At 36.5% G+C, this 27,995-nt stretch overlaps 1 protein-coding gene and 2 long non-coding RNA genes across 6 annotated transcripts; 1 reads left to right on the forward strand and 2 right to left on the reverse strand.

Moving 5' to 3' along the window:
* Positions 1 to 114: 114 nt before the first annotated feature.
* LOC138189089 (homeobox protein Hox-B1a) lies at positions 115 to 27,748 on the forward strand. 2 transcript variants are annotated; one of them, XM_069131246.1, is made up of 2 exons: positions 115 to 2,193; positions 26,048 to 27,748. In XM_069131246.1, the coding sequence occupies exons 1-2, from the start codon at positions 1,251 to 1,253 to the stop codon at positions 26,536 to 26,538; spliced, it is 1,434 nt and encodes a 477-aa protein (XP_068987347.1). In that variant the 5' UTR covers positions 115 to 1,250; the 3' UTR covers positions 26,539 to 27,748. The 2 variants fall into 2 exon arrangements, with proteins under 2 accessions (XP_068987347.1, XP_068987349.1); XM_069131248.1 differs by having other exon boundaries at positions 116 to 2,193; positions 26,051 to 27,747.
* Positions 10,195 to 11,284, reverse strand: LOC138189094 (uncharacterized). The gene is made up of 3 exons (XR_011175889.1): positions 10,947 to 11,284; positions 10,427 to 10,864; positions 10,195 to 10,207 (listed from the first exon to the last, which is right to left on the reverse strand). It is a non-coding gene; the product is annotated as an uncharacterized LOC138189094 (long non-coding RNA).
* On the reverse strand, positions 20,503 to 27,991 carry LOC138189091 (uncharacterized). Of its 3 annotated transcripts, none has more exons than XR_011175882.1 (4): positions 27,793 to 27,991; positions 25,524 to 25,745; positions 24,111 to 24,717; positions 20,503 to 23,947 (listed from the first exon to the last, which is right to left on the reverse strand). It is a non-coding gene; the product is annotated as an uncharacterized LOC138189091 (long non-coding RNA). The 3 variants fall into 3 exon arrangements; XR_011175881.1 differs by having other exon boundaries at positions 20,503 to 23,305; positions 23,611 to 24,717; XR_011175883.1 differs by having other exon boundaries at positions 20,503 to 22,406; positions 22,490 to 24,717.
* Between the last annotated feature and the right edge of the window lie 4 nt (positions 27,992 to 27,995).

Consider the following 27,995-nt stretch of genomic DNA (forward strand, 5'->3'; position numbering starts at 1 on the left):
TGAGACACGCGTGTGTACACAGAAGAGCGACCAGTCGCGTTAAAGCAAAAAAAAAGGCGCAAAAGGGGGGGGGGGGAAGAGAAACGAAAAGAACTCGCGGAAGAAGGAAAAAAAGAAGGAGCGATGCTGTGTCGGAGCGTGGAAGGGAACACCGACTAGGAGGCGAGACCCCGGCTATCCTGGAAGGTGGGCACCGAGATATAATACTCGACTACCTCTACCAGCCGCGATAAGTGTCAACTGCAGCGTGCCAGATAAAAAGAACGTAGGAAAAATAAAATTTAGCTCGGTGATCCATCATGAGGCTACGGACGCCGGACGCGCAGGCTCGTTCAGGATTGGCTGACTCCTCCCAAAGAGGCTCACGTGACCGGCGTCGTGAACACGCCCAGTTTTGAAAAGGCAGCACCCTGACTATACCTTGATGTACGTACGCGACTCGTTTGCCGGAGAACCAAAGGGGAGGGAGGAAGAGAGAGACAGGAAGGGAGAGAGAGAGACAGAGAGAATAAGAGAGAGAGAGGAAGAGAAAAGGAGCCTAGGGTGAAAGAGAGAGGCGAGAACTGGACACACCAGACCCTTGTGGCTCGCAATCTCACCTGCGTGCAGCGTTCGACCGTGCCGCCTTCCGCCAGACCAGTCCACCTAGCCAGTCCACTTCAGCGACTCTCGCCGACCGGATCGACGTCTACGCGTTCGCTGTTTCTCCGCTTACTTGCGCCAGCGACGACGCAATACCGCGTGCTCTGGCGGATTCCGGCAATCTGCCTCGGGATTTCTCGCGTATTCGCGATTTTCTAGATATTTTTGTCTACTACGACCAACTTGTTGACGTTGATCAGGGTTTGAACTACACCGAGGATGTAAAGTAAGAGGAAGAAGCTATGATAAAGTTGACTAACGTCTGAAAGCAAGTGAAACACTGTCAGAAGGAATATCGTACGCTAGGACTGTTGGTAAAAAAAGTGTGTCAACCAGTGATATTTCTGTGTTATAATCACAGCAAGCTCTTAAGTTAATAAGTACTTTCCATTGATCGTTACACAATTATCAAGCATCGTGGATACAGAAAAGTGTAGATAGAAGTCAACGTGGTAGCCGTTGGTCGAGATGTAAGCTAATCGCTGGAACGCTCCTTTCTCCGCAAATTGCTCTCTCCCTTCCTCAGTGAAAGAGTGCGCGCACCGAAGGACACGCTGGTAGCCCGGCAGCAGGTGGCCAATTGATGTATTCGCCTCCACGCCACGAGGATGATGATGATGGACATGGGCATGTACGGAACTTACGGCAAGCCTGACTCATACCCCAACTACGTGTGCACGGGTCAAGGAAATCATCATCATCATCAACCCGTGTCCGTCGGGGGACACGTGCCTGTGCCAGCTTCACCGGAACTCGCTCCAGCACACTACTTCCCTCAGACTGCGGTCTCACCATACTCGTCCTCTTCCTCGGAGAGCTTCCTAGCGTCAGAGTCAGCCACATCTTCCGGTACGCCTCCACAGGGCTTCTACTCGCCGTCGGCGGGTGTTCTGCACGAGGATGGTTCCACGACCGCGATAATCTCCTCTGAGAACGGTCTGAGTTATACTAATTTGGACTACGCTTCCTCGTCGTCATCGTACGGTCAGCAGCATCAGCACGCGAACGGCTCCCATGGATCGGTAGATCCTCACCAGAGTTACCACGTTCAGCAAGCAGCGTACAGAGACGACCATCATCATCACCACCATCCCGCTTCTTCCTCGGGCAACGGTCTTCATCAAGGTCCCATGATGACCGCTGGCCACTCGAGAACGGAGCACGACCAACAGTTGCACCATCAGTCTTCTAGTCATCACCATCACCACCACCATCATCATCACGAGCCTGACTATCAGCTCGCTGGTACCACCAACTATCTACATCAGCTGCCCGCCACTGAAGACTCGCTTCACTATCATTCGCAAATCCGACAAAACGACTACAGTGGACATTCCGCTGGCCACTACAAAGAGGAAAATCCGGATCCATCGTGTTATCACGTGCTGCAACAGTCGGGCCATCCTCAACACCCGCACCAACATAGTCACGGACATCATCATCAACAGCATCCCCATAGTCACCATCCTCCGCAGCAGCAACAGCCGCAACAGCCACACGTACCCACCTACAAATGGATGCAAGTGAAGAGGAACGTTCCCAAACCAGCTGGTACGTATTTTGATATTCGATGATTTGGGAGGAGGTTTGACTGGCGTGAAATTACGTGGGGCGATCCGGAGGCAGCTCGTTATTCAGCTTCTGTTTATCCAACGAGATGACTATTTTAAGTTTCACTAGTGGGAGAATCCTACCTGTCCACTCTCTTGATTCCTATCTCATGGAAAATTAATGGTCAATCGAGAAGACGGTCCGATAGAGTTACTTTTGAATCTTGTATCTTCCACGATGGTTTCATTCGGGTTATCGTTGATTAATGCGGATGAAAAGTAGGTTCAGGTACCTTTTCGATATTTGATGCGTTTGATCTACGTACTTTGTCGACTATGGTCATAAAGTCGTATATGGTTTGCAAATAGAGGTTACTTTCACTTCGAAGAATGGCACTGGAAATTTCAATTCTTTGTAAAATCCAGGAAGAAGAATTGTCGTATTTAAACTTTTGGCTGATATGGACACAATTTACGAAATCTTAAAAAGTAGACAAAATTATTTGTAATTTTATAAAATATAGCGTCTAGAAAAAATACTGGCATTGTACGTACCAAGTAATTAAGTTCACATATATCAAAAATATGAGTACAAAAATGTACCGTAAAAGTGAAATATATAGAACGCTTCGTCGAAAAATCAGGATATTTGGCTGCGCTTTTTGTAACCTCTGTAGGTTCCTATCGTTCACATCCGACGTGTTAAGAACACGCAGAATTGGGGTTAGGTGTTAAAAAGAAAAAACAGGGAAATAGGTATTTTCCTTTCCACAAACTTCTCCATCGCTGCTTTCCACGTTACTCACCCCGAGTTCTTGGAACAACAATTTGTAACGTTTAAGTGTCGCGACACGACCCAATTGTCGCTCGTTGACGACACTTTACACAAGTTCGTGCATCTCGAATGGCCGTCGCTGGTGAAATCGTGACGCGGTCCATTCGAAGCATCGAAGTCGAGAGGTTTTTCGCCTGGGTGGTGAATTCAATTAAGATTGACGGACAACTAAAATGTGACGTACTTGTTGGCCGACGACCTAGTGCCTTTCAAACGCAAACTACACGTAACGAGATTAATAAAACGTGACACGTAATTCCGGTTCGACAGACATCATTAATCTTGCACATGCTTCTCAGCCGATCGCGATTAGCCACATTCCTGTCTTCGCGGAGCTAGCTATCATTATTATTCTTCAATTTATCATTACGATTAATTAAAACTGAATGATTGGGTACACAGAATTTACCAAAGATCGGGTTGTTCGAAAAACGTCTTTATTAAAAATTACCATTATGAAACTGCCATAAAATATTACCTTCGTTGAATATTACAGCAAATTACCGAGAAACATAAAAAAGTCATTGATACGAGAGGTAGAAGTTCGTAGAGAAAAAGAAGAATTTTTTCAGTCAGCTGGAATATTCGCTTCTATATTTCTCATTGGTCAAATGTATTGGTAACTGAGTGATTACGGATTTCGTCATTAGGTGGTAATGGCAAAATCTGCAATCACTTAGTTGCCAACCTAAAAGTAAAATCTCATTATTATTTGTTGTGGATTCTATAAAACTTATTCGAAAGACATAGATGAAATGCTTTAAAAGTTTGTAAAAGCTATTCGGAGAAATTCATTGTCAAAAGGGACGAAAGATTTTTTCAAGAGAGGATTCGTAAAGTTGTAGATGGCAGGAAATCTGATTCTAATTAGACGTTTCATAACTCTCGCTACAAACTTCCCGAACAAGCTAATATTTTTCAACTCGAAATTGTTCTTATTTCACGCAATCAAATGAATCAAATACCAAACGCTTCAACGATGATTTGCAATATCGTAAAATCAAGATGTAGATATCGATTTCTACGTGACAAATTAAGAAGCACCGCTGATAATTACCGGACCATGGTAACTAACTGTAATTATCTCGCGTGAAAATTATAAAGATTACCGAACAGAAGCGAAGAATGTTAGGTTAGACGAAACGTCGAAGTATAACAAACACGAGGTGTTTAATGTTTCTGTAGAAAGAAGACATCCACGCGGTTATTCGTGAGCCAGGTAGAAATCAAAATTCGATACAGCAAATGATAAGAGGGCTTACTGAGATAGAACGAAAATTTATCGGTATTTATACTGTCTTCGACTGAGTTATTTAGCCGCTGTTTACGCCCGTGCGACAGTCGTAAACGAGCTTGATAAGATTATGCACACGAATGCAACGCGTAACAGAAGATACCCCAAGCTTTTACGAGAATACCGTAACTCCACAACCATAAATCTACCACTTGCGAATCGCTCGTCGGCTATCTTTCTTCCCTACAAACTACTCTCCATTACTTCGGCACGATAGATCTCTGATGCTTTGATTCGTGGCGTCAAGCATTTGAACAAGTTATCATCGGAGTTATGACGTTAAAACTATGTTCTAATATCGGATTGGCAACTAAGTGATTGCGGAATTTTTCATTAGATGGTATTGGCAAAATCTGCAATCACTTAATTACCAACCCAATAGTTGGTCAGTTTTCTGATAATTGGACTTTTTGAATTTCAACATTTTCTGATATTTCTTGGCATTTAGAGGATTTTGTATCTCAATAGCGGGAATTTTTGCAGCATCTGAAGAATCTTCAAGATCATTGACACGCTATGTAGAAACGTTGGCATTTCGAAAATGTAAATTTAGAACACTTGGACGATTTGCAAAATGATCGTCGCGCTATGTGCGACAGTGATATCTGAAAAATCAGAAATCGATATACTTGGAGAATATTCGGAATGATTATCGTGTTACGTAACATACGATACTTGGAAGGTGTAAATTTCTTACTGAGAACTAATAAATTGTTACTTGTTTCTTGTTTGAAAATTGATTGCTACTTTGTCTTATTCCTTTACATAGAACTGTAGATAGAAAATTGTAATGGCTATTTATCATTTCCTGAGTCTTTTCTCTTTTTCCTTTTACAACATAAACGATCCTACTACAGCGTGTTTATACACGGAAAAAGATATTTCGTGCATACCAAACACGATTTATCACGCACGTTGGGTTCGATAGTGATCACGATAGATATCGAAAAGCCCTGATAAGATTCGCGCTTAAGAACGAAATTCTTGCACTCGAGTTATCTGATCATTTCGAAAGAAACGCCGCGGCGATAACAGGTATCGCGCCTGTAAAGCTTTAATTAAAAAGCGATATATTTTCGTAGCGCGTACGATCGCTTTGAGGTAAAAAGAAAAAAAAATAATGCTAACAACCCATTGAAATGATCAAACGCTTAAAAAAAGGGAAAAAGAAAGGAAGAAAAAAAAATGAAAAATCATATAAAATGCTAATAATACAGAACTGAACGCGATAACCTAAAGATTGCACGAAAGACACGGTAATCACATTACGCAAAACGGCAATTGAATGTGACGGACGAACAATTTATCTCAGATAGATCGAGTGAAAAGTACCGAGTGGTTAAACGCCTAACGATTTGCATAAGTGCGTGTAATTATAAACGTGGAAACGAAAATAGGGGAGAAAAAAAAAACACCAGGCGATTTCATCGAGCGCAGGACTCAGGTCGTGGCTAGTTCAGTTGTCAAACTGTTAAAAACTTCATGAATAAGCAACGTGCAACAACGCCTGTTATCGAGCAAAGATCAGTCGAATTCCGGCGATTTAAAGTCGATTTCCCCGCCCCATTCAACCAGCCGTATACGCAGAAAGGTATTTTCCATCAGACATTGCACCAGTTTCGTTATTACATAAACGAGAATATATAGAAGAAGGAATTTCAATTTTAACGACTAGCAGCTAATCGACCAATGAATAGGTACCAGGGAATAATCTAACGTGACTAGTTCGATTACTTGTTTTTTTTTTTTTTTAGAAAACCAAGGCATAAAAGTGATTAATAACAGGTAGTTAGAGGCATTGGAATGGAATTCGAAGGAGAATTACATTATGTAGTTTTCAGATGTTAAATCGATATTAGATGATAATATCGTTCTTGTTTTCAATAATTAACGTACTGTTTTTTTCATTCACTCGGAAATTTGTCAGCTGATTTGACTTTTTGTAACAATACTTAATCGCCTACTGTTTGTTTCTGCTACTTTGTTATATACTATGTTATCCTATCAACAACTCTTATTTTGTTTTAAATAAAGGAAAGGAATAATGCAATATTAGAAAGAAAATTGTAACAAATAAAAACTTCAAATAGGATATTTCTTCTTGTTGTTATGTCTTTATTCAGAGGTAGGATCACAATAGCTATTATTTTATTCTATGGATAAATCTATCATACCGTTCTGAGCCAAAAAAACCTTTATTGCACATTCTTATGATACATGGACTAGGGATAAAAACAAAGAACATCTTAACTATCGATTAAATCTATCGATTGTAACTAGAGCTATCTTCTAGTTACTATTTCTTGTAACTAACGCATCTGCACATGGATGGCGAGCACGAACTCACGTTGTCATTTTCAATACTTCTCATAGAAAGAAGACTAAAAAGAAAACATCCCACTGACCTCACTAAAGAAATAAAATAGTCAAATTCGAAGATGGTATCCTGCTGAGGGTAGCAACCACATGTTATTTAACAATTAAGTTAGAAAAATTTACCAGATGTGCAGTTGGACAAATTGTAAAGTGCAAATTAAATAATGAAAAAAAAAGATATTACAATTAACATAGAATAGGCCAAGGTGTACGATGCTCGATATATGAAGAAATAATTTTTTCTAAGATCAATATCTATGTATTTCTTTCTTTTTTAACAAATGTTAACACTTTGACTGCCACGGTAGTCATTGGTGACCGGAGCGTTTCAACTTCTTACAATTGTAAAAATTGTATGAAAATTGACAGCTAGGGCATTTTGAATACAACTGATAAATAGAAGATACTTCGGAATAAAAAGTGCCCATTGAACAATTAAACATTTTTATTAGAACATCAATAAAAAAAAATGAGAATAAACGTTGCATCTAACGGTGCATTGTGTTAAAACACTTTAAACATAAATGTGACTCATCGATACAATGTGGACAATAGGTGGTCACCTTTTTGGCCCGGTTTTTAGCAATTTTTGATCCTAACTGTTTAACATTTTTTGATACCACTCTCTGGAAAATTTTCGTGCCAGATACGCTTGCCCTTCTTTCTTCTGCGTTTCGTGTCGCAATCTTTGTTGAATAAGTATATTTCACAGCTCTGGTGAATGGTACTGTGTAAGGTGCGTTGCGAGTGCCATTCTAAAAGCTGATACCTTGATTTTTGTTTTTGTTGATGTTTATAGAGTATCATCGCGTTTGAAATTGATGTATTTAACAATAACTCTAAAGCTAATTTTATATACCACTTGAGGATTCTTCTATGTGCTGTAGAATATGCTATCATTTGATCTGATCAATCTACAGCACATTTTCCTCTGTTGTAATCTACCACTACCATTGGTATATCACAAACACAATTTTTTCCGGACCTCTACCATTTCAGCCGAATGTTTCGTTGAAATCATAAAAATAATCGTAATACTGTTTACTAATATCTTCTACACGATTCAACAATATATTCTGCACGTTTTGTTTACGACGAAACAACGAATACGAATGGTTTGTTGAAAGAAACGAAGCCTTGTTATTATATGTCGTTATCAACTGTTAGCAAGGCGCCACGGTGATCACTCGTGACCACCAATAAGCTAAACGGTCCATTGAGCAAGAATGTTGTCTTACATCATCAATTTATTATTATTTTGCCATTATATGCTCTGAATAATAAAAATACTCCCGTGGCGCCCTCAGCGAGACATGTGATTTCGGCGTGGCAGTCAAAGTGTTAAACTACACATCTACTCAGCATCAATCTTCCCTGCTATATACATTAATATAATATTTTCTGTATCGTAACAAATAATAAATACCAATGCCTAGTAACGAAATACTTTATACTCTTATAATTGAGAAATTGTCTGAGAAAAAGACTACCTATATAAATTACTATAAATAACTACATAGGTATATAAATTTTCTAATGGAATAGTTGAACTATTATACAAATTTGTATTCATTTCATAGACATAAAAAGAACATCTTTAAGGGTCATTACACTTATCAATTGAGAGGTATCTAATATTAAAAATCCAGATTAATTAATATTTCAAACGCAACCTAGATATATATATTTTCTAATGGAATAGTTGAACTATTATACAAATTTGTATTCATTTCATAGACATAAAAAGAACATCTTTAAGGGTCATTACACTTATCAATTGAAAGGTATCTAATATTAAAACCCAGATTAATTAATATTTCAAACGCAACTTAGATATATAAATTTTCCAATGGAATAGTTGAATTATTATACAAATTTGTATTCATTTTACAAATATGAAAAGAACATCTTTAAGAGTCATTACACATCATTTGAGAGGTATCTAATATTAAAAATCCATATTAATTAATATTTCAAACGCAACCTAGATATATACATTTTCTAATGGAATAGTTGAATTATTATACAAATTTGTATTCATTTCATAGACATAAAAAGAACATCTTTAAGAGTCATTATACTTATCAATTGAAATGTATCTAATATTAAAAACCCATGTTAATTAATATTTCAAACGTAACTTAGATATATACATTTTGTAATGGAATAGTTGCATTATTATACAAATTTGTATTCATTTTACAAATATGAAAAGAACATCTTTAAGAGTCATTACACATCAATTGAAAGGTATCTAATATTAAAAACCCAGATTAATTAATATTTCAAACGCAATTTACTCAATTCACGAAAAAAGTCTTTCAATTATTTATTAAGCAGAAAAACGATCCTGTCAGCCATCCTTAACATCCTAAATCCGTCTTCGAGGAATTACTTTACCCTGAACGGAGACATTGCGGAAACGATTTAAAAATTGAAATCAAGGTGTCGTAAAAATACGATAAGAAGGCAGTAGGAGGCTTGAAGCCTTCCCCTCTCTGATAATTTGCTTAACAGCGAACAGGGTTGCAGGCAATCGCCGGGTTCGAGCAGCTAAGCTTAGCCCGTTGAATGGAGCTTGTCAGGATTACCAGCGTTTCGCTTAATAGCTCATTATAATCGAATTAATAACGCCAGCCGAGAAGTCACCGGGGGTGACGCTTATTACACCGGGACATGCAAACGAAACGTTGAGCCGCCCTCGCCGCGCTCACCCCTTTACCCTTCGCCGCCACGAGCTTCCGGTCCCGCGTTCCTTATCCGCGATTTCCACGCGGCAATAGAATCTAACGATCTCCGGCCAAAGGTTTTAGATTAAGGAACCGTGACTGCCATCGACGTTATCGATACGACGCTATCCCACCTGATACCATTCGAAAAACATTGCGTATCTTTTTATCTTTTTACTTATTTTACTGAATTCTCTCCAGCGACAGGTATTTTCAAGTACATTGCGTTTTTATGTAAAGTAGCTCAGAAGCTCCTTTGTTGAGTTCCACTTGACATTCTTTCAGTCCCAGCTTTTTTTGTGAAACGTGTGAAAGAAAAGCAGGATCCTGAAAATTGTTTCAAGATATATCATACACTTAAAAATTAGGAAATACAACGATAGTGTGAATGGTATTTAAGTGAATTTGTTACTTCCTTTATTTATTTAAATTGTCTTATCTTTTAGTTAAAGTAAATTTCAAATAAAACTCTTGAAAGTGTTAGCAGCTGCTGGTAACGAAACTGAAATAAAATTCCGAGTGCAAAGGGTTAATACGCTCGATGTTGTGTATGTCCAACGTTATATTTTGACAAATTATTGTATATTATATATATTATAGACTTACCTTGCAAGAATGTTCGATATGTTACTTGACACCCTGTACAATTAATTCATCGACAAATGGATTTGTTTATAGCGAATCTCTTTCTGGTGTATATCTGCATTACGTTGTCTTTGGAAAAACACAGGAAATGTGATTCTATACTTAACAATTGATAAGAAACGTTTGTCTCACAATCCTGAAACATTACATAACAATCATAAGAAACAAACAACAGAAGACGAAGCTTCTGAAGCTCATTGGTTTTATAACATTTTATATTTTGAATAAAAGAATTACCTACAAATGATACACGTTATTATCTAAATAAAATCTACATTAATAGAAGATCTTAAAAGATCTTTTATGCAAATGAAAAACGATACAAAAAATTAGAAAATTATTTAATAAAACTTACTATCAATCTGCGTTCGTCGAATAAAACTTTCCTCCAACGGATGTAACGCAATTCCAGAGGAGAGGCAGCTTCTTAACCGAAATAACGAGATGGGCGGAGCAGAATGGAGGGGGATTTCGAGAGATTTTGGTTGGTGAAGTTTTTTGGTTGGCCAGCAGAGCACAATAGCTGTGCTTTTTCCCTCGATGCTTCCATAATGCGTTCCGGGGGTCCATGGAATCTCTATGGGGACGCCCGGTGTGGACCACCACCCTTCTTCATGAGAAAAGCAGGAGAAAAAGGCCAACAGAAAAGGGAGAAAGAGAGAAGAAACAAGCGTCACGGGGCTGTCAGCTCTCCCGATTTATCATACACCACTCGATTTCTTCTCTCTTGTAATCAATAGCAGGATTGGCCAACACGCTCGAGGAAAAAACGACGGAACAAATAAGCAAGCCCCTGCAAGAGACAGTAGTAATTCCCTGTATTCGTGCTGGTTTTAGAAACTAACACGTTACCTCATATATGTATATGTATTCACTTTTTTCCTCCTCTAATAACAGAGAATGCTTGAATAGGTAGAATTATTGGAATTTTTCTGCAAGCACTGCCTTTTATTAAAAGGAACTTGTTTGGTAACAGAATATAATTTTCTAGATAGCCTCAGGTTATAAAAACGACATAGATTCAATGGTAAAAATTTCTTTACAACTTATTTCATAGAAAGTAAAAATAGATGGAACTATTGGAATTTCTCTAGAATCACTATTTTATACTACAGGAATCTTCTTTAACAACAGAATACATATGTATATATAATCTTTTGATAATTGCCTCATCTCGCAGAATTGTTCTACTCTATAGAATGGGTTCTATTGGGTTGGCAACTAAGTGATTGCTAAGTGAAGCATTACCACCTAATGATAAAATCCGCAATCACTTAGTTGCCAACCCAATATATCTATTGAAAATGTTGTTATTTCTGTATTTAGAGGTAGGATTACAATAGCTATTATTTTATTCTTTGGATGAATCTATCACACCGTTCTGAGCTGAAAAACCTTTATTGCACTTTCTTACATGGACTAGGGATAAAAACAAAAGAATATCTTAAACCTATCGATTAAATCCATCGATTATATCTAGAAGTATCTTCTAGTTACTAATTATGTAACTAGAGCATCTGCATATGGATGGCGGGCGCGAACTCACGTTGTCATTTTCAACAGAAAATTTCGTTACGATTTAAGTCATAAAAAAGTAATGAAACTTTAGATATCAAAAAATTTTTGAACTACTGGAATTTCTCTTGAATCACTATTTTATACTACAAAATCTTCTTTAACAACAGAATACATATATGTATGATCTTTTAACAATTGCCTCTTCTCACAGAATTGTCATGGGTTCTGTACCTATTGAAAATTTCATTACAATTTAAGTTATAGAAAAGTAATAAAACCGTAAATATGAACAAATCTTGAAAAATCGAGAAAATGAAGACAAACAACTAAAGAAGAAAATTGAGATCATCTGATGTTGGGACTTTTAAAAATTAGACACAGTGATGAAATCGTATTGTAAATAAGAAATCGGATTACAATAAAACGAAGTCTGAATAATACCCCAAAATATTACAAATTAGATAATTTAGCATAAATCAGGGCTAATGCAAAAAAGTGCAGAAGCAATTGTAAGGAATCGCTGCTAGTCGAATTGGTTGCCGTGTTTTGGCCGTTTCGCCAGTTTTACGGCACATTTCGCGTTACTTGCGAAGAGAGTAGGCGGCCAGTTTCATTGCACGCTTTCGTTCGTCCACGAACGTCGGCCCTTTACGTTCCACCGTGTATACACACCAGCTTTCTTGTGCTGCTGCTTTACGACGTCACGTCACGTATCGAGCTAACCTTCAAATCGACTTCATCAATCGCAATGCTGCTGACGAGAGCGTGCCAGTAAAAACCTTATCTCAAGAATCGTGTCGTTTATCGAGTAAATTGAACACTTTTTGAATATTTTCTAAGACAGATAAAGAAAAGACTGAGTTTTTATTTTTTTTCCAAATTTTGGATTGTTTTAAAATGCAGATAAATCTATCTATGATTAGTTAAAAGACTTTGTGATTATGAAATTACAATATTAGACATTTTGATTATTAATTCATTGTTATGTTTTAATTCGCCATTATGTTATTTTGTTAAACAATAATGAAGTGGAAATTTACTGACATGGTAAAAAAAGCTTGACTTAACAAATATATGTTAAAATTCTTCATTGTTTGGAGAATTAGAATAAAATACAATATTAATAACTGGACAATGGTTTTTTATACTTGTCTATTGATTGTTATCTGCACTATATTCAAGGATAATTCCAAAACATTGAACACGAAGCAGTCCTTCCTGAATTTCCTGCTGCTACGTTTTCCTCGTGGACTTCATAACACACAGCTACAGTTACCATAACACTTCAAACAAGTAAGAAAACGAAAAACCTCTGATCGAGCTAGAGAAATCAGCGTCGAGCGATTTTGAAAAAAGGAAAAGCTCATAGAAACAATAACAAATTCTGTAAAAAGTGGGAAGCAAAGAGAATTGCAAAAATACAAATAACACGATCGACGAACGTTTAACATCAGCGAAATCGTCTAACTTGATAAGAAGCAGGAGAAACAAAAGTGGAAAAAGGATGTGAACGAAATAACATGGCGCGGATGCAACTGACGTGTTCCTCATGCGCAAAAAGACCAAATTATCGCGAACCTAAACCGTCCGTGATCATAAGCCAGCGATTAGATTGAGCAGGAAGAGGATAAGAAAAATGGAAAACGCGAGCGATATAAGTGGAGTGCAAAATAGAAAGGATGAGACGTCGTGAAGTAATGGTAAAAGGAAAATTCTTAAAGAAGAACGTGTACCATTAAAACGTGTGTGAAAGTCCACTAAAACAACGAGAGCAGAATGAAATTATTTAAGAAAAGAATATTAAAAGATCTGAAAATTGCAACAATAGAAAGCAGTTTATAAAAGTAGAACACACGTCATTCCCAAATACTTACAATAAAGAACACATAAACAATGTTATTTGTTGCAAATTATTCTTATCACACAATGTGTATCTCACATCCTGTTTCACCCACGCTACCTTCCCCTTAACTTAATTTTCAGCGAGCAATAAATACCCAAATACTAAACTCGCCATAGAAAATTCAACTCTGGATAAAATCAAGAAAGGAAACCAATGAAACTGAATTGCAGTAAAAAGCTGCGTAAACCATTTCCAAATACTACAATTATTCTACAAAATTCCTTCTACGAAAATATAAAATAAAACCAACTGAAGCCAAATGGAACTATTGGGTTGGCAACTAGACAGATATGTGTAGAAATTAACGAAAGTTGACATTGTGAGTTTTGCATACACTGGTAGTCGTCAAATTATAATTATATTGATTGACAATAAAATATCTTATGAATAGTATTTTCCAAATTAACTGTGAAGATAAAAATTCCTAGGTTTTCATAGATTTTACCTTATTAGTTATGGGTGAATTTGAAAACATTATGGAATCCGAGTAATTGGACTGTGAATAAGCAGAGATTTTCTGCATCCACTAAATATCATAGTGAATACTATACATATATTAGATATTTAATGTACCATTTCATATTGTTTACATCTCTTGCATTTTTGCGGTTTTATATTAGGTTGGCAACTAAGTGATTGTCAATGCCACCTAATGACAAAATTCGTAATCACTTAGTTGCCAACCCAATAAATTGTCTAAAAAGTTGAATAAACTATTTCTCCTCTTGTTTCACCAAACAAAGAGACTTTTAATATTTCCAGCAAAAATTTAGAGCATCGTTCTTTCATTGCCAATGTTAAGACATATTTGAACAATAGAAAAACACGATTAGATGAAAAATGAGCGTAAGAACGTGGCAGAATTAAAGAAGAGCTTCTCTCTTTCTCTGTGACCGGAAAGGCTCAAGTACTTGGTACACGAAGAACGGAAGAAAACAGAACGAAGAAGCAAGAGGTAGGTCGGTCAGTTTGCGAGCGAAGGTAGAGTGGAGCGGCTGACCAAGCAAGCAAGGAAGCAAGCAAGCAAGCAGTCAAGCAGGCAGGGCAGCGTGTTGCGGCGCGGCTAGGGCCGTCGGCGGACGCGTGAGTGAGTGGCCGATATCTCGCGAGGGGATCAGAGGATCGTTCGCGTGTTTCCACCCGGGCTGCCACCCGCCGAACCTGGCAACCCCGGATCCCGCAAGTCCCGCAACAACCCTGGCCGGCTGCCTAAGTAACTGACTCCCCTTTGCTCCCTCGTCACTCGCCCCTTCTCTCTCTCTCCTTCTGTTTCTCTCTTGCTAGCTCGCTCGCGCCCGCGTTGCAACGCGCTGACAATCAACGACCACCCTGTCCACGTGTCTCGCGCAACGGTGATTTTCATTTCCGCGGCACTTCACCGACGATATATCGCGACGACGCGAGCGTGGCTCGAGTGCTGAAAAAACCTCGAGTTCAATGCTGCGACCATGTCGGAGTTTGGGGTTGCGAAAAGGTGTTGCTTTGAGAAGATCGAACGTGTGTGTGTGCGTGTATGTATGAGGGATAGAAGTGGAGGTGGTTGATGTTGGAGTTGGAAGAAAGGAAAGAAGGTGAATGGAAGGCGAACGTGTTGAGGCTTGTAAAATTAAACTCGGTGTATAGTAGGTGTTTCTCTTTCAAAAATAATTACATTCCTTTGGATTTATGAGTTTGGTTTACGAATCACGTTGGTGATAAGAAAAAAGGAAATTAATAAGATTCAAAGGCTACTACCATGCTATTATATTTTAATGGCTTCCTACATTTAAATGGTTGAGGTTAACTACAGAGAGATTATATCGGATAAGTAGCAAAATCTTGTAGTAATTCATTGTAATGATACGCCCTTCTACACTGCGTTATCTGTTAATGAATTTTTAGTTGCAAGAAGAACAGATCATAACTCCTATAATCTCGTTTTATTCTTCCAAATTAAAAATCGTCTAGAAATTTATCAGTTCCATAGCAAAGCCTTCCATTAAAGTTCTTTAAAGAACTTTATGTCTTAAATATCTCCATTAATTTTGATAACGATCATTTTGGTTTTTAGAAATTGAAAATGACCCTTATAGAAATCAGAATATCTTTAAATCAGACTTTGTACATCGAACTTTTAACACTTTACCGACCGCTAATGATTCAACAGCACACACACGTCCGACCGGCATCTCAGGCGCAGATTCTCCCTAGCGCCGACTCTGTTTCGGTTTAAATTCTCCAATACCATTCTTTTTGTTCATCGCGAACGGTACGTTTTTCAAATTGGTATAAAACTGTAACAGCTTACAAAGCAACGCAACTGACGCAACTGAGCAAGATACCTTAGCCTTAATTACAAATTACTGCTCAAATAATGAGAAAGATTGTCGGCGATAAAAAGCCGATTAATAGGTTATCGGTCGGTGAGCGTCGAAGACAAAAACCCGATTAATAGGCTATCGGTCGGTAGGCATCGGTGACAAGAACCGATTAATCGGCTATCGGTCGGTAAAGTGTTAAAAGAATCAGATGTGATGTAATTTAGATCAAAGAAAGTTTAAAGACCTAACCTTACATGTTAAATACAGATATTTGTAATCAATTAAATTATCCTTAAATACATAGAAGTGATTTCAGGAGGATTAAATTTAAGAATCAAATGTAACTTTTGTTTAGCTAGAATTGCGGTTAGATTAAAGTTATCTTAAAACGATCGGATAAGTGAAACTTACATTTTACCGTGCAACGATAAGCAGCATCATAAATCGATTGGAGAGGAGCAAGAAAGTCTAGGCAACAAGGCCAATAAAAATGTTAATCTTAATACGCGAAATCGACTGACCTCGAGGCCATAAATAAAGCTGACTGCACGCAATCGTTCGGCACTATGGATCATGCCAAGAAATTCAGATTTCGGCCTTAACTAAAAAGCAAACACTTCTTACCAAAAAAGAGAAAGGCAAAAACGGAATTCATTACCATGTTCAGACTTTGCTCGTTGAGTACATACATGTACTATTAGCCTTATTCCAATGATTTAGCTAGATTTTTTTGTTTTTACAAAGTAAGGTAATTGTTTATTCAGATCATTGATAGTACACAGTCGATTTTATATAATTGGCCAAGTAGTTTCGATCGAAATCTCATTTGCAAAAGCCCACCGTTTATAGTGACTCAGGACATTGGTTATCGCGATGCTGAAATCAAAGTAGCCATCGTGACACCCGATGACAAGGGGTCGAACAGAAGGAAATTGTGTCAGTAAAATTGTTTTGTTGCTTCTTATATACATCGACAAGATCCAATCGATACATATCCTGTATAACAATTTTCGAAAAAACGATTTATCTATTAGCAAATTACAGATCAGAAATTAGTTTCTATACTGTACAAGTTCATGTAACGATGCTTCAAAAGCTCGTAGAAAACCTACCGATCCTTAAGAATTCTCTAAATTCCAAACGATCTTATATTTAATCCTAATTGTGTTATTAAGTATTCAATGAAAAAGACATGACTGCCTTCGCCATGGGAGTCATCAAAAATTGAAGAAAACAGAAGGTCAATACACCAACTATCTGTTATCTATGATCTAGAGTAACGTGCGTTATCGTTCAATCGGTACAATCGTGAGAAAATATTTTCTCGGACAGATGCAAAGAGAGTACGCGTGCAATAGTTACATTCGTTTGTACGTACGTATGTAAGTAGATCCATTCTTTTGCAAGCTCTCATAACAGCACGTGATACAGATAAATGGCGAGATCGGATTTCCCCTTCATTCGTATTCTTTATTTAAATGGTCGGTTTATTAGAAGGATGATACAATTAAAAAGTAATATAATAATATTTAATAATAGTGATAAATAATATAAATTTTGAGATACCTATGTTAACAATATGTTGTTAAAGATCCTCGGTATTCAAAGAATATTAACCCTTTGCACTGCTATGTCGAGTGTGACTCGACATCAGTTTTTATCTCAGCAGCTCTTTGTCGATCCAAATTCATAGATTGCAACCTGGAAATTGTTTCAAGATATATCATACATTTAAAAATTACAAAATACAACAATAGTGTGAATAAAACTATATTTAAGTGAATTTCTTTCTTCCTTTATTTATTTAAATTGTCTTATTCATTAGCTAAAGTAAATTTCAAATAAGACATTTAAAAGCATTAGCAGCTGCTGGTAACGAAACTGAAATAAAATTCCGAGTGCAGAGGGTTAAGGAAATTCACTGACTGTTAAATGGTTACATCGTTAATTTCTTATTTCAAACTTTCCTGAAAAATGTATTCTTCTTAATTATATCATTCTACTAACAAACTGATCATACATAATATGAATTATTATGGAGATAATCGTTTTGACACGATCACTCTATAGGAAATTCCGGAAGCGAGTGATTCCTTTCTCTATTTAATCACTATCCCGAATGTGGATTGAGTCCATAACGTGCCATGTTGCAGCTGTCAAATACGAAGAACAATATATTATAAAATAATGTATAAATACATTCAATCGCACGCGCATAAATTTTTATCCGCCGCAAATATGTAATCTCGTATTTCCCCTTTCAATTCAGTGTACAATAGAACTCCATTTATTGGAACGATTGCGCGATTAATTAAGAAATATTTGGTCAATTAAAAAATAGTATTGGATTGGCAACTAACCTAAAATTACCACCTTATGACAAACTCCGCAATCACTTAGTTGCCAACCCAATAATGTTGTATTCTTCGATTACTTTCATCATACGAAATAAACGATTTGCTAGAAACAAAAAGCAGCTGTTGTCGAATTTTCTGATCTTCACTAACGCGTAATAACGCAACATAGTGGAATCAATAGTTTAAAAATCATCTGTGTCATGACTTATTACATTATTGAGTGAGAATTATCTATTGGGTTGGCAGCTAGTTAGTTTAGTTAGTTTAGTTGCCAATCCGATAGATAGCGAAGAAAGCTGGTGAACTCCTATTACATGAATTTCAGTTATATGCATTGTCTTTCGACGAGTACAGATGTTCAGATACGCTCGCTAGAAAAAGTATTTGCGCGCCATTATATCTATTACAGCATTTTGGTACTAATTCTATACATATTCTATACATATATAGTCTAATTCTATACATATATAGTCAATTTTGCATCATTTGATACCATAAAAATGAAACGTAGAACTTGATGAAAAATACACTTCGCTGAAGAGGAAGACATACGAATATCTTTTTTAAACTAATAGGAAATTGATGTTTTAACCAGTGAAATAAAATATTGCTGTAGAAATGCATATGGAATCGTGACGCGACAAAACTCGTCCACATCAAATCCTAGAGCGATTCTTGAGGAACGTTTGGCGAACGAGCGTTGTAACAAAGCACGCGCACAAACGTAAAACACGATCGCGCTATTGACGTCGTTCAAGCAACAATAACGACTTTACGAGGCTCGTTAAACGTCTCGATATCCCTTATTGCCGTTCAACGAGCTTCGTTACAACCGACGAACGAACAATTCGCGTTTCGAGAAAGGCTTCTGCGCAGCAGACTCGATATTTATTGGTAAAACGCGACATAACTCTGCAAATTGCTTTTGAAACTTCGGAAAAAATGAACGATGACATTTTACAGCGTCCATTATGGACCGAGATAAGGCGGTGAGTATAAACGCGGAATATTTAAAGGTAATAAATTAAACAAGTTATTACGGAATGTCAAACAGCAACAAGATGTTTCGAGGATGTATACCGGTTGATGGCTACTATATGCTACTTGTTCCATAATAACACGTTCTAATGGCTTTATTTTTGTTATAAATATTGAAAGAGATTGTTTCCTCAGTTTATGTTTAACGACGAACCTTGGAAAATTACTCGAGGTCGGTGCAGGCATCAAGCTTGGTCTTTGTAAAGAAACATTCAATTATACGGGGATATGAGTGGAATGTTTGCTTAAAAGAAGAAGTTAGGATGGCGTTGTAGCATGTAATCGGATGTGGAAATCAGATAGCTTCAAATACAGCTGGATCCTGACGAGTGGATCCTTTTTTTTTTTTTTTTTTTTTGACCTACGGCCTACCCTGTTCAGATTTCTAGAAACGCAAGCAATACTATCGTAATAAGAAAATAATTAAAATACTCGAATTAATGACTGCGAAATGACTAGACCAATTTTAATGTTATCGGTACAGTAGGAATATTGAAACACGTTATTACAGCAAAACAGTCAAACTGCCCACGATTAATCTTCTAAGAATTTTAATAATTTATTTCAATGATTATCAACTTTTACTATGGTCAGGTGCAAATTTATAATTTCCAAATAAATAATATTCTTAACAGATAATATATATATAGATAATAATAGATAGATAATATATACAGATAATGGAAACTAAAAATCGATATGAAGTTAATGAATCGCCGATCACCAAGCACAGCCGATCAAAATTTTATCCTCGATTTACAGTGAAATTTTCTCGAAAACAGACGAAAACCATTGATCGACAAGGAAGAAAATCCGAAGAGGAAGGAAACTGGTGCCCTTATCCAGGTCCATCTTTCCGGTAACATAATACCCTATGGCTGCTCGCACGCACACATTTCATCCCCTCTAGTTCCTTTCTACGTCATCTGCGCCCTGCCCCCCTAGCTTTTAGCCTTTGAATAATATTTGAATTGCGTAATGCTCGTCTAACAGGGGCACGTTCCCTACCACAAGGCCAAATGATCCCGTATAATCAACGGATTAACGTCTTACGATTTTATCAGCACCATTAAAGAAGCTTGTTCGGTGTACCAAATCGTCGTACATATTATCCTGGAATTTATTAAATTTAATTAGGAGAATAGCACGAATTAGAAACAATGAGAATGCAGTGAAAATAAATAAAAATTGATTACCATTTTTAACAAGAAATATTTCCTAATCTTCTTTCATCCTTTCCCTCGATTGTATATTTGCAATTAATTTTTCTTTACATAATTTAATATTACGGTTAGAAGAAAATTTTCTTGAATTTTGTAACTATCTGAAAAATTGAAGACTATCGTGACTAGAGTTCCTGCGTTAAATTTATTATGTAGGTATCACAGAATACCATACTTTATGCTATTATAGGTGGCATAATTATTTAACAATTGATAAATTATAACGATGAAAAACGAATGGCTACATATTACATAGCAATATTTTCCCTATCGACACGCAGGATCGCAATTCTGAGATTAATAAACGCATCCTCGAAGAACCGGATCGAGAGTAGGAACTCTAAACCAGGTTGATCTTAATGTTTTCGCAAGACTCGATCTCAATTCGTTTTACCTTTCCTGTTTTATTTTCGATTCGACTTATTCCCCTCCTTTCAGAACGAATTATCAACGTACATATAATGAAACGAACCGATTAAAGCTTGTAATTAATACATTCACTACACATGACCAGTCGACACGTACTTTCAAGATATGTGTATGATACCAACTTAGATGCGTGATACAAACCGAATGTCGATTTCTATCAGATATACAATAACGCACATATTTTCGTAGCACTTGAATAATCGATGAATATTTAACTTTAAGACATATACAATTTACCAATAATATTTGAACACTCGCCGTAAAAAAACTAAACCTTTTGTGTAACCAATACAATCATAATAGTCATACCTTTACTCGTGATATTTCAAAATGTTTCGTGTAACATGTATAATATAATACATTATGTATATATAATAATACTTCCACGTGAACCACTGTATACATAGTGTGATAGATGTAATAGATATAATGGACGTAATAGATGTTCGAATGATTATAATTTATGTACATATAAAGATTAACTGCATAGATACAGGTGTGGCGCAGAACTATTTGTTAACAAGGCAATTTATATGTAACAAAAATCTGATTCACAATGAACGGGTTAAAACCATGCAACATCTCCATTCTATAAAAGCTTCATTTAATTCCTACCTCCTTACTCTATACATTCCTCCACCGACCTTAAAAAAATATAATATTGGGTTGACAACTAAGTGGTTGCGGATTTTGTCATTAGGTGACAATAACAAAATCCACAATTACTTAGTTGCGAACCCAATAAATTGCAAACAGCAATCGAACGACTCCTTAATGACGAAAGCATCTTTTTGAACAGTTCTTGGATAGTTTTGAATAGTAATAGACCTGGAAACACCTAGTCAGAACAATGTTTCTACTCATGAATAACCGCGGAGGCGGAGGAGAGGCTAAATAACTGGAATTACGGTTGCATAGACGGTACAAAGATCGTTCACGTGAACGATATTCGGCCAGTGTTTCCTGCACTGTTCCATTTGCTTTTATCCACTGGCATTATCCAACCTTCCCTGCCCGCCCCTCGCACTCTCTCTAATTTCCTCGCCCTCTCGTCGGGTCGCTCGTTTTCACTCGCAGGCGCCACGTAAAATAATAATATTAAGCCAGGTGAGATTTAATCGGGGGCCTTTGAACGAAGCCTGACTGGCATGCATGCTTCGAAACCGCGGCCACGCTGCTGTTTCCCTGTGTTTTACCTCGTGTATACATGTTTCGCATGTGTGACGATAGGCTCGCGCGAGCGTGCGAGAATTACATTCATGTTCGAGCTTAAGTGCACTTGGTCGACTGACGTTGCACCACCCGAGGGATATAATAATTCGTCGTTCTTCTACTAGCAACTTTCGCTGGGAACCATGACCACGCCGAACATTATTGGCCAGAGAAATTTTAATCTGAAAGAAATTTTATCATGAGGAAATTTTGCGCGAAACGTATTTCATTTAAAGGAAACTCTATAGAAGTGAGATTTTGGGGAAACTCTATCGAAGCAGAGAAGGATAATTGTAAGGCATTTTATGATCGAGGAGTATGGACTGCAATCTCTGAAGAATTGTCTGCAATCTCACTGAAACATACATAATATATACATACGAGTAGAATAGGTAACCTTATGATTTTTCTAGTAATTTATATTTAATAATACTTTACCTGAAAAATGGAAACTAAAGCCAAGATTGTAACAAATATAGAATTTTGCTTTATTCAAGTGGACACGTGATCTATGTTATGAATGTGACTCCGTGTTGTAAAGAGTTAACAGAAAATTAAGAAGTTCAGAAAACTCCTGAAAATAATTTATGGTTCTCTTGGGCTATGGCCAATTATAATCCTTAACCCATGCCAATTTATCTATTCTTTAGCCTGTGCTGCCCCTTGTGCCTTGTTCTCTTCTCATTTGCTATCACTTCAACAATATAATTTTAAGTTAATCTTAGCATTATTTAAAAACTACCTAATTGAGAGTCTAATTGACTCGAACGATCATTACAAGACATCCTCTCCTACATCGCTTAAATTACACCAATGTAAACTAATATCGACAATAGTCCAATTTCTTACACACGATGTTTGAAACTTCTTTCCAAGAGCAAATCTGCATTCCCGATCTTCCAACCGTAATAACTATTTCGCCCGTCTGAAAATTAAGAAAAACATTCCTCCGTTAAAATAATGTTATCGGATGAAAAAGCGGCAAAGAAGTATTATGAATATTACTTGAGGAGGTAACACGATCGTAACATCTAATAATTGTACTACTAAACAGTGCTAATAATTTTAATCGATACTAATATTAATGTTCGTCGCAGAGTAAGTAGCAATTGCCAGGATATCACGCTAACGCTTAATCGAAAGTGATTCCTTCATTCCACTTGAGCGAGCGTTTCTCGGGGATTTGCCTTTTCGAGAAATGAAATCAGACGTGGCTACCGACTGCCATTGCAAAGCCGACTGGTACACGATACACTGTAAGCAAGAATTTTATCGATTGAACGATGGTCAAACAGTAATACGGATTACCAAGAATTCTTACATCAAGTTGGCAAAGTAACTCCTTGCTGGAAGATCCACCTTTTCTGTTAAAAGTGACGCGAAGAGACTTCTGTTTTATACAGGGTGTTTCTACAATTTTAGATACGATTAGAAAAGTGGTGATTCCTCATTCAAAAAGTTAAAATTAGTATACATATACGTGATGAATTTTCAAAGTTATCTTCCTCGAAAAGGAAGCTTCGTATGTAAAAATTTTATTTCATACGCTTCATTCATACCTTCGCGAAGAATTACTCTGTTCTCTGTTGTACTACGATTCCAGAGATACCTCGTATTTTGTATGACTATGTACATTTTATCTTATTGGTTCGAAATGTATCCAAACCAGTATGTACAACGAAAACGAAGCTTTATATATAAGTCTTTTCAATTTATAATTTCACAAAGAATTAACCTCTTCTCTGTTGTACTATGATTGCAGAGATACCTCGTATTTTGTATGACTATGTACATTTTATTTTATTGGTTCGAAATGTATCCAAACCAGTGTGTACAATGAAAACGAAGCTTTATATATAAAAGTCTTTTCAATTTATAATTTCACAAAGAATTAACCTCTTCTCTGTTGTACTACGATTCCAGAGATACCTCGTATTTTGTATGACTTTGTACATTTTATCTTATTGGTTCGAAATGATCCAAACCAATGATCCAAACAATGAAAACGAAGCTTTATATATAAAAGTCTTTCCAATTTATAATTTCACAAAGAATTAACCTCTTCTCTGTTGTACGACGAGTAGAGAAAACTAGCAACAAGTACCCGAACTGCCTACAAAAATAAGAGATACTACAATTGAAAAGATACGTATTTTCTATAAATATATCATCTTTTTCTATTGATTTAAAAAGTATGTGAACTACAATGTTTACGATAAGATTGTCAGCTAGTCTATTACTTTTACGTCTCTATCTACATCATTCTGTATCCACATTCTTATGAGATAGTAATATACAAACCCCAGACAACGCAAGAAACGCATAATTCCATTGCCACGAAGATTTCATGTTCTATAAAAACATAATTTTAAAAGATCCAAGAAAAACTTGGATGCAGCACTAATGATCACTGATGTATAGAGACGTTCGCCGGCCTGGCTAGGAGAAAATCAGCGGCAGCGCACGCTCTGTCCTTCCGTTAAGGTGCTAAATTGATGAATGAGTGGCGAAAACGGAAAACATTCCATTGTTCCACGCCGGCTCGTGGACTAATAGAACTTGTCCAACTCGATTATTCAGCTTGAAGATGCGTGAGCTTAATGGCCGCCGGCTAAGTTTCGAGCGCGATGTTTAAGTGACTGATGTTATCAGATTATTTGAAAAATCTGTGAAATAAAATCCGTACAAAATAAGTTGATTTTCGTTTGAGTTAGATTTAATATACGTTTGGGTCTCAATTAAATACTTCTAATATTCGGTAAAATATAAAAAGGTGATAAGGGGAATGGAGCAATACAGGCAAACACGGGTGAAAAAGAAGATGTGACTCTAAGGCGGTGGCTTGACAGTTTCGTCCGCCCTCTGCCATTAAGTAAATTGACTTCCACATACCGGTAGTCTAAATAACAATCTAATTTCCATAATGCGTAAGTGACGCCACCTTTTTTCATCAGAACGCATTCCTCCCTAGTTAGAATAAGTTTGGTTGCATTGCTTTATATCCAAAAATTCCCTGCTAATGAACACGCGTGTAAACAATTTGGAACTTCGTATCGAGTTTCCGAGTGAGCTTCATGGACGATGTGTTACGATTCGATTGATATCAAAAATTGTACTCCGTAAAATTATTATCGAAATTGTTATACGAAATTATGTGAAACATGGTTCGTGTGGCTATATTATGTTTGTTTCGTTTGCCTGTCAGTCCAACACGACAGCTGACTATAGGCACTCGTCAACATAACTTGACTCAAGATCGTAATTACGAAACTTAATTTCTGTCTGTGGTCATATACATATTGTCAGACAGCTCGATACGATTATTATTTTTGAAGTAAAATATTTGAACGATCTCGTGATTACATACACATATAGGAAAAGATGGTTAACATGATCCAAGTCGAGTATGCTTTTAGAGTGACCACCAATCGGTTGATAAATACGGGCTAAATAAAATGACGTAACAACTTACCCTTGACATTCGGCAACAGCTGATGCAATTTGATCCAGATTTAGGGCTTAACCCTATCGGTCTTCGGTAAAGGGTGGACAGGTTCGCTCCTTAGAACACTGACCAGCTGTGTTGGGCAACAAACGGCTGTCGCTCGATGGACCAGAGTTAAGCTTAATTCGGTATATATTACTTTTAACCTCTTCCGTTAACGCATCGGTCACGTACGAAGGGCATTGACATCTATAATTAAGATGGAAAGGAATTTGAGTCACAACATGTGCCCTTCTGAATCACACAAATATTGATAATGAATCTTAATGACTAGAATCTCGTAATTGTAATTGATATATAAAATTACACAGATGTTTTACTTTTCTAAAGCTTAACGTCAAAATAATTCTTTCGCATTGTTACTGTACTGCTAGTGCTAACATTTTTATGAATAGTAAATATAAAGCAAAGAATTTCAATATGTATAAACGCGCTTGTAAATTTTATACAAAAAGTTCCTAAATAAAAAGAAATATCAAAATTTGTTGCAGCAGCAAAGACAAATCTAAATGTGGGAGAATATGGCGGTAGCACAGTTGGAGGTGGAAACGGATCCCCGTACGCAACTACGGCGAACGGTCCTGTGAACTGTCTTACCGGCGGACCTATGGCCGGTATTGCAGGTAGCTTCAACAATACCGGCCGAACCAACTTCACGAACAAACAACTAACAGAGCTCGAAAAAGAATTTCACTTCAACAAGTACCTGACCAGAGCAAGGCGTATTGAAATAGCATCAGCGTTGCAGTTAAATGAAACGCAAGTAAAAATTTGGTTCCAAAACAGAAGAATGAAGCAGAAGAAGAGAATGAAAGAAGGTTTAATACCGGTTGATAATACAACTGTGACACCACTCAGTGGCGCCAGGAGTTCGAGTAATTCACCAACTAGTTCCTCGAGTCACGAAACTAGTGGTCTCGGATTATCTAGTTTTACGAACGATAATAGTCGGGAATCCCCACCCTCGTCTTCAAAAGATTGACGCGTTCCTTACTGCAGCAACGAACGTATCTATGGCCTACGACTTAACGATGATTGGTGAAAATTGAAAAAAAAGCGTTATTTTAAATCATGTGATTTGAATTTACATGAATTTCCTTGCTGCAGCAGCAACAATATCTATAATAGTATTTCCAATTTTAATAGAACGGAATTATTGTAACGATATATGATACACTCTTTCGACGATCTTGAAAATTATCAAAATTAACCGAATCTAGTATAGAAATTGAACGATGTATGTACCAATTAAGCGAACTATTTATTTTCGTTTGAGTTATATATGCCGTAAAGGCAATATGAACAGAATTCCTGAAAAGTTACCATATACCTCAGTTTGTGTAAATGGTATAATGATATTTATATATAATTATAAATACCAATGATTGATCACAGCATATTATGTAAAAACAATTGTGAAAATATTCTCAGATGCTAATTGACTACATCTAGAGACCAACTTTCTTTTTGGTGAGGACAATTATTGTTTGATGTTATCATCCTTACTATATGGTAATATTATTTTAATTACTTTTTTACTCGCCTTTTCTCATTTTGTTTATTGCGAGACATTCCAACATTGATAAATTTACATACCAATGAATATTGTTAACTATTCAATACTTACGAATTATTGTAAAATTTTACAGTTGTATAAATTTTACATTCTCAAAGAAATTATTAGATACTGATAAAGATAATAAAGATGATCTTCATAAATGTAACAGTGTACTAGTAGATTATAAACATTCTATAATGATAGCATGATAACAGTAGTTGTGCTCCCAATTTGAATATCTTCTGTATGTATATGTACATATAATCTAATGCAAATCTTGTGTGAGCAGTAATGTACGTCATTATACAGTAAAACATTACCAGAGTATTACAAAAATACAAGAAGAAGATCATTGCACAGACGCTATAGCTAATAATTGAAATGTATAAATAAGAAATTGCACTGTATGATGAACTTATTCTAAAATGATTGCAAGATTTGCATTGATTCTATTTAACTTAATTTGATCACTTAAAAGTTAACAAATTAATGTAATCGTATAGTTATATAGATTATATTGTGATCTAATAAGAAATTCTGTACCTAAATGAATTTGGATATAATAAATTGTGATTATTCTGTAGTATTACTTAGAATTCTGTAGAGAGAATAAAATATTAATACACTACGAAAGAAAACTTATAAAATCCACTGAAACTCCGAAATAAAATGATTTACCTAATTATAACTTCGTATTTTACGACTTATTCTCTGTCAGGAACCAAATTAAAGTTTTTAGCACGTACTATATTTTCTTAACAATTTCTCCATGCACGGTTACCTTTTTTCAATATTTTCAACAAATTTAAAACATTATCTGATCAATTTTATGAACGCATATACTGAATTCAAAATACATACAGGCAGTATACAATAGCCAG

The sequence above is a fragment of the Bombus flavifrons genome, chromosome 18, assembly GCF_040668555.2.
Source record: "Bombus flavifrons isolate JBK064 chromosome 18, iyBomFlav1_principal, whole genome shotgun sequence".
NCBI classification, from domain to species: Eukaryota; Metazoa; Arthropoda; class Insecta; order Hymenoptera; family Apidae; genus Bombus; species Bombus flavifrons.

Excerpts from the sequence above, each read along its gene's own strand:
- LOC138189089 (XM_069131246.1), top strand. The coding sequence starts at position 1,251 with ATGATGATGATGGACATGGGCATGTACGGAACTTACGGCAAGCCTGAC. Across the intron at positions 2,194-26,047 it reads GAACGTTCCCAAACCAGCTG|CAGCAAAGACAAATCTAAAT; the intron begins GTACGTATTTTG and ends AATTTGTTGCAG.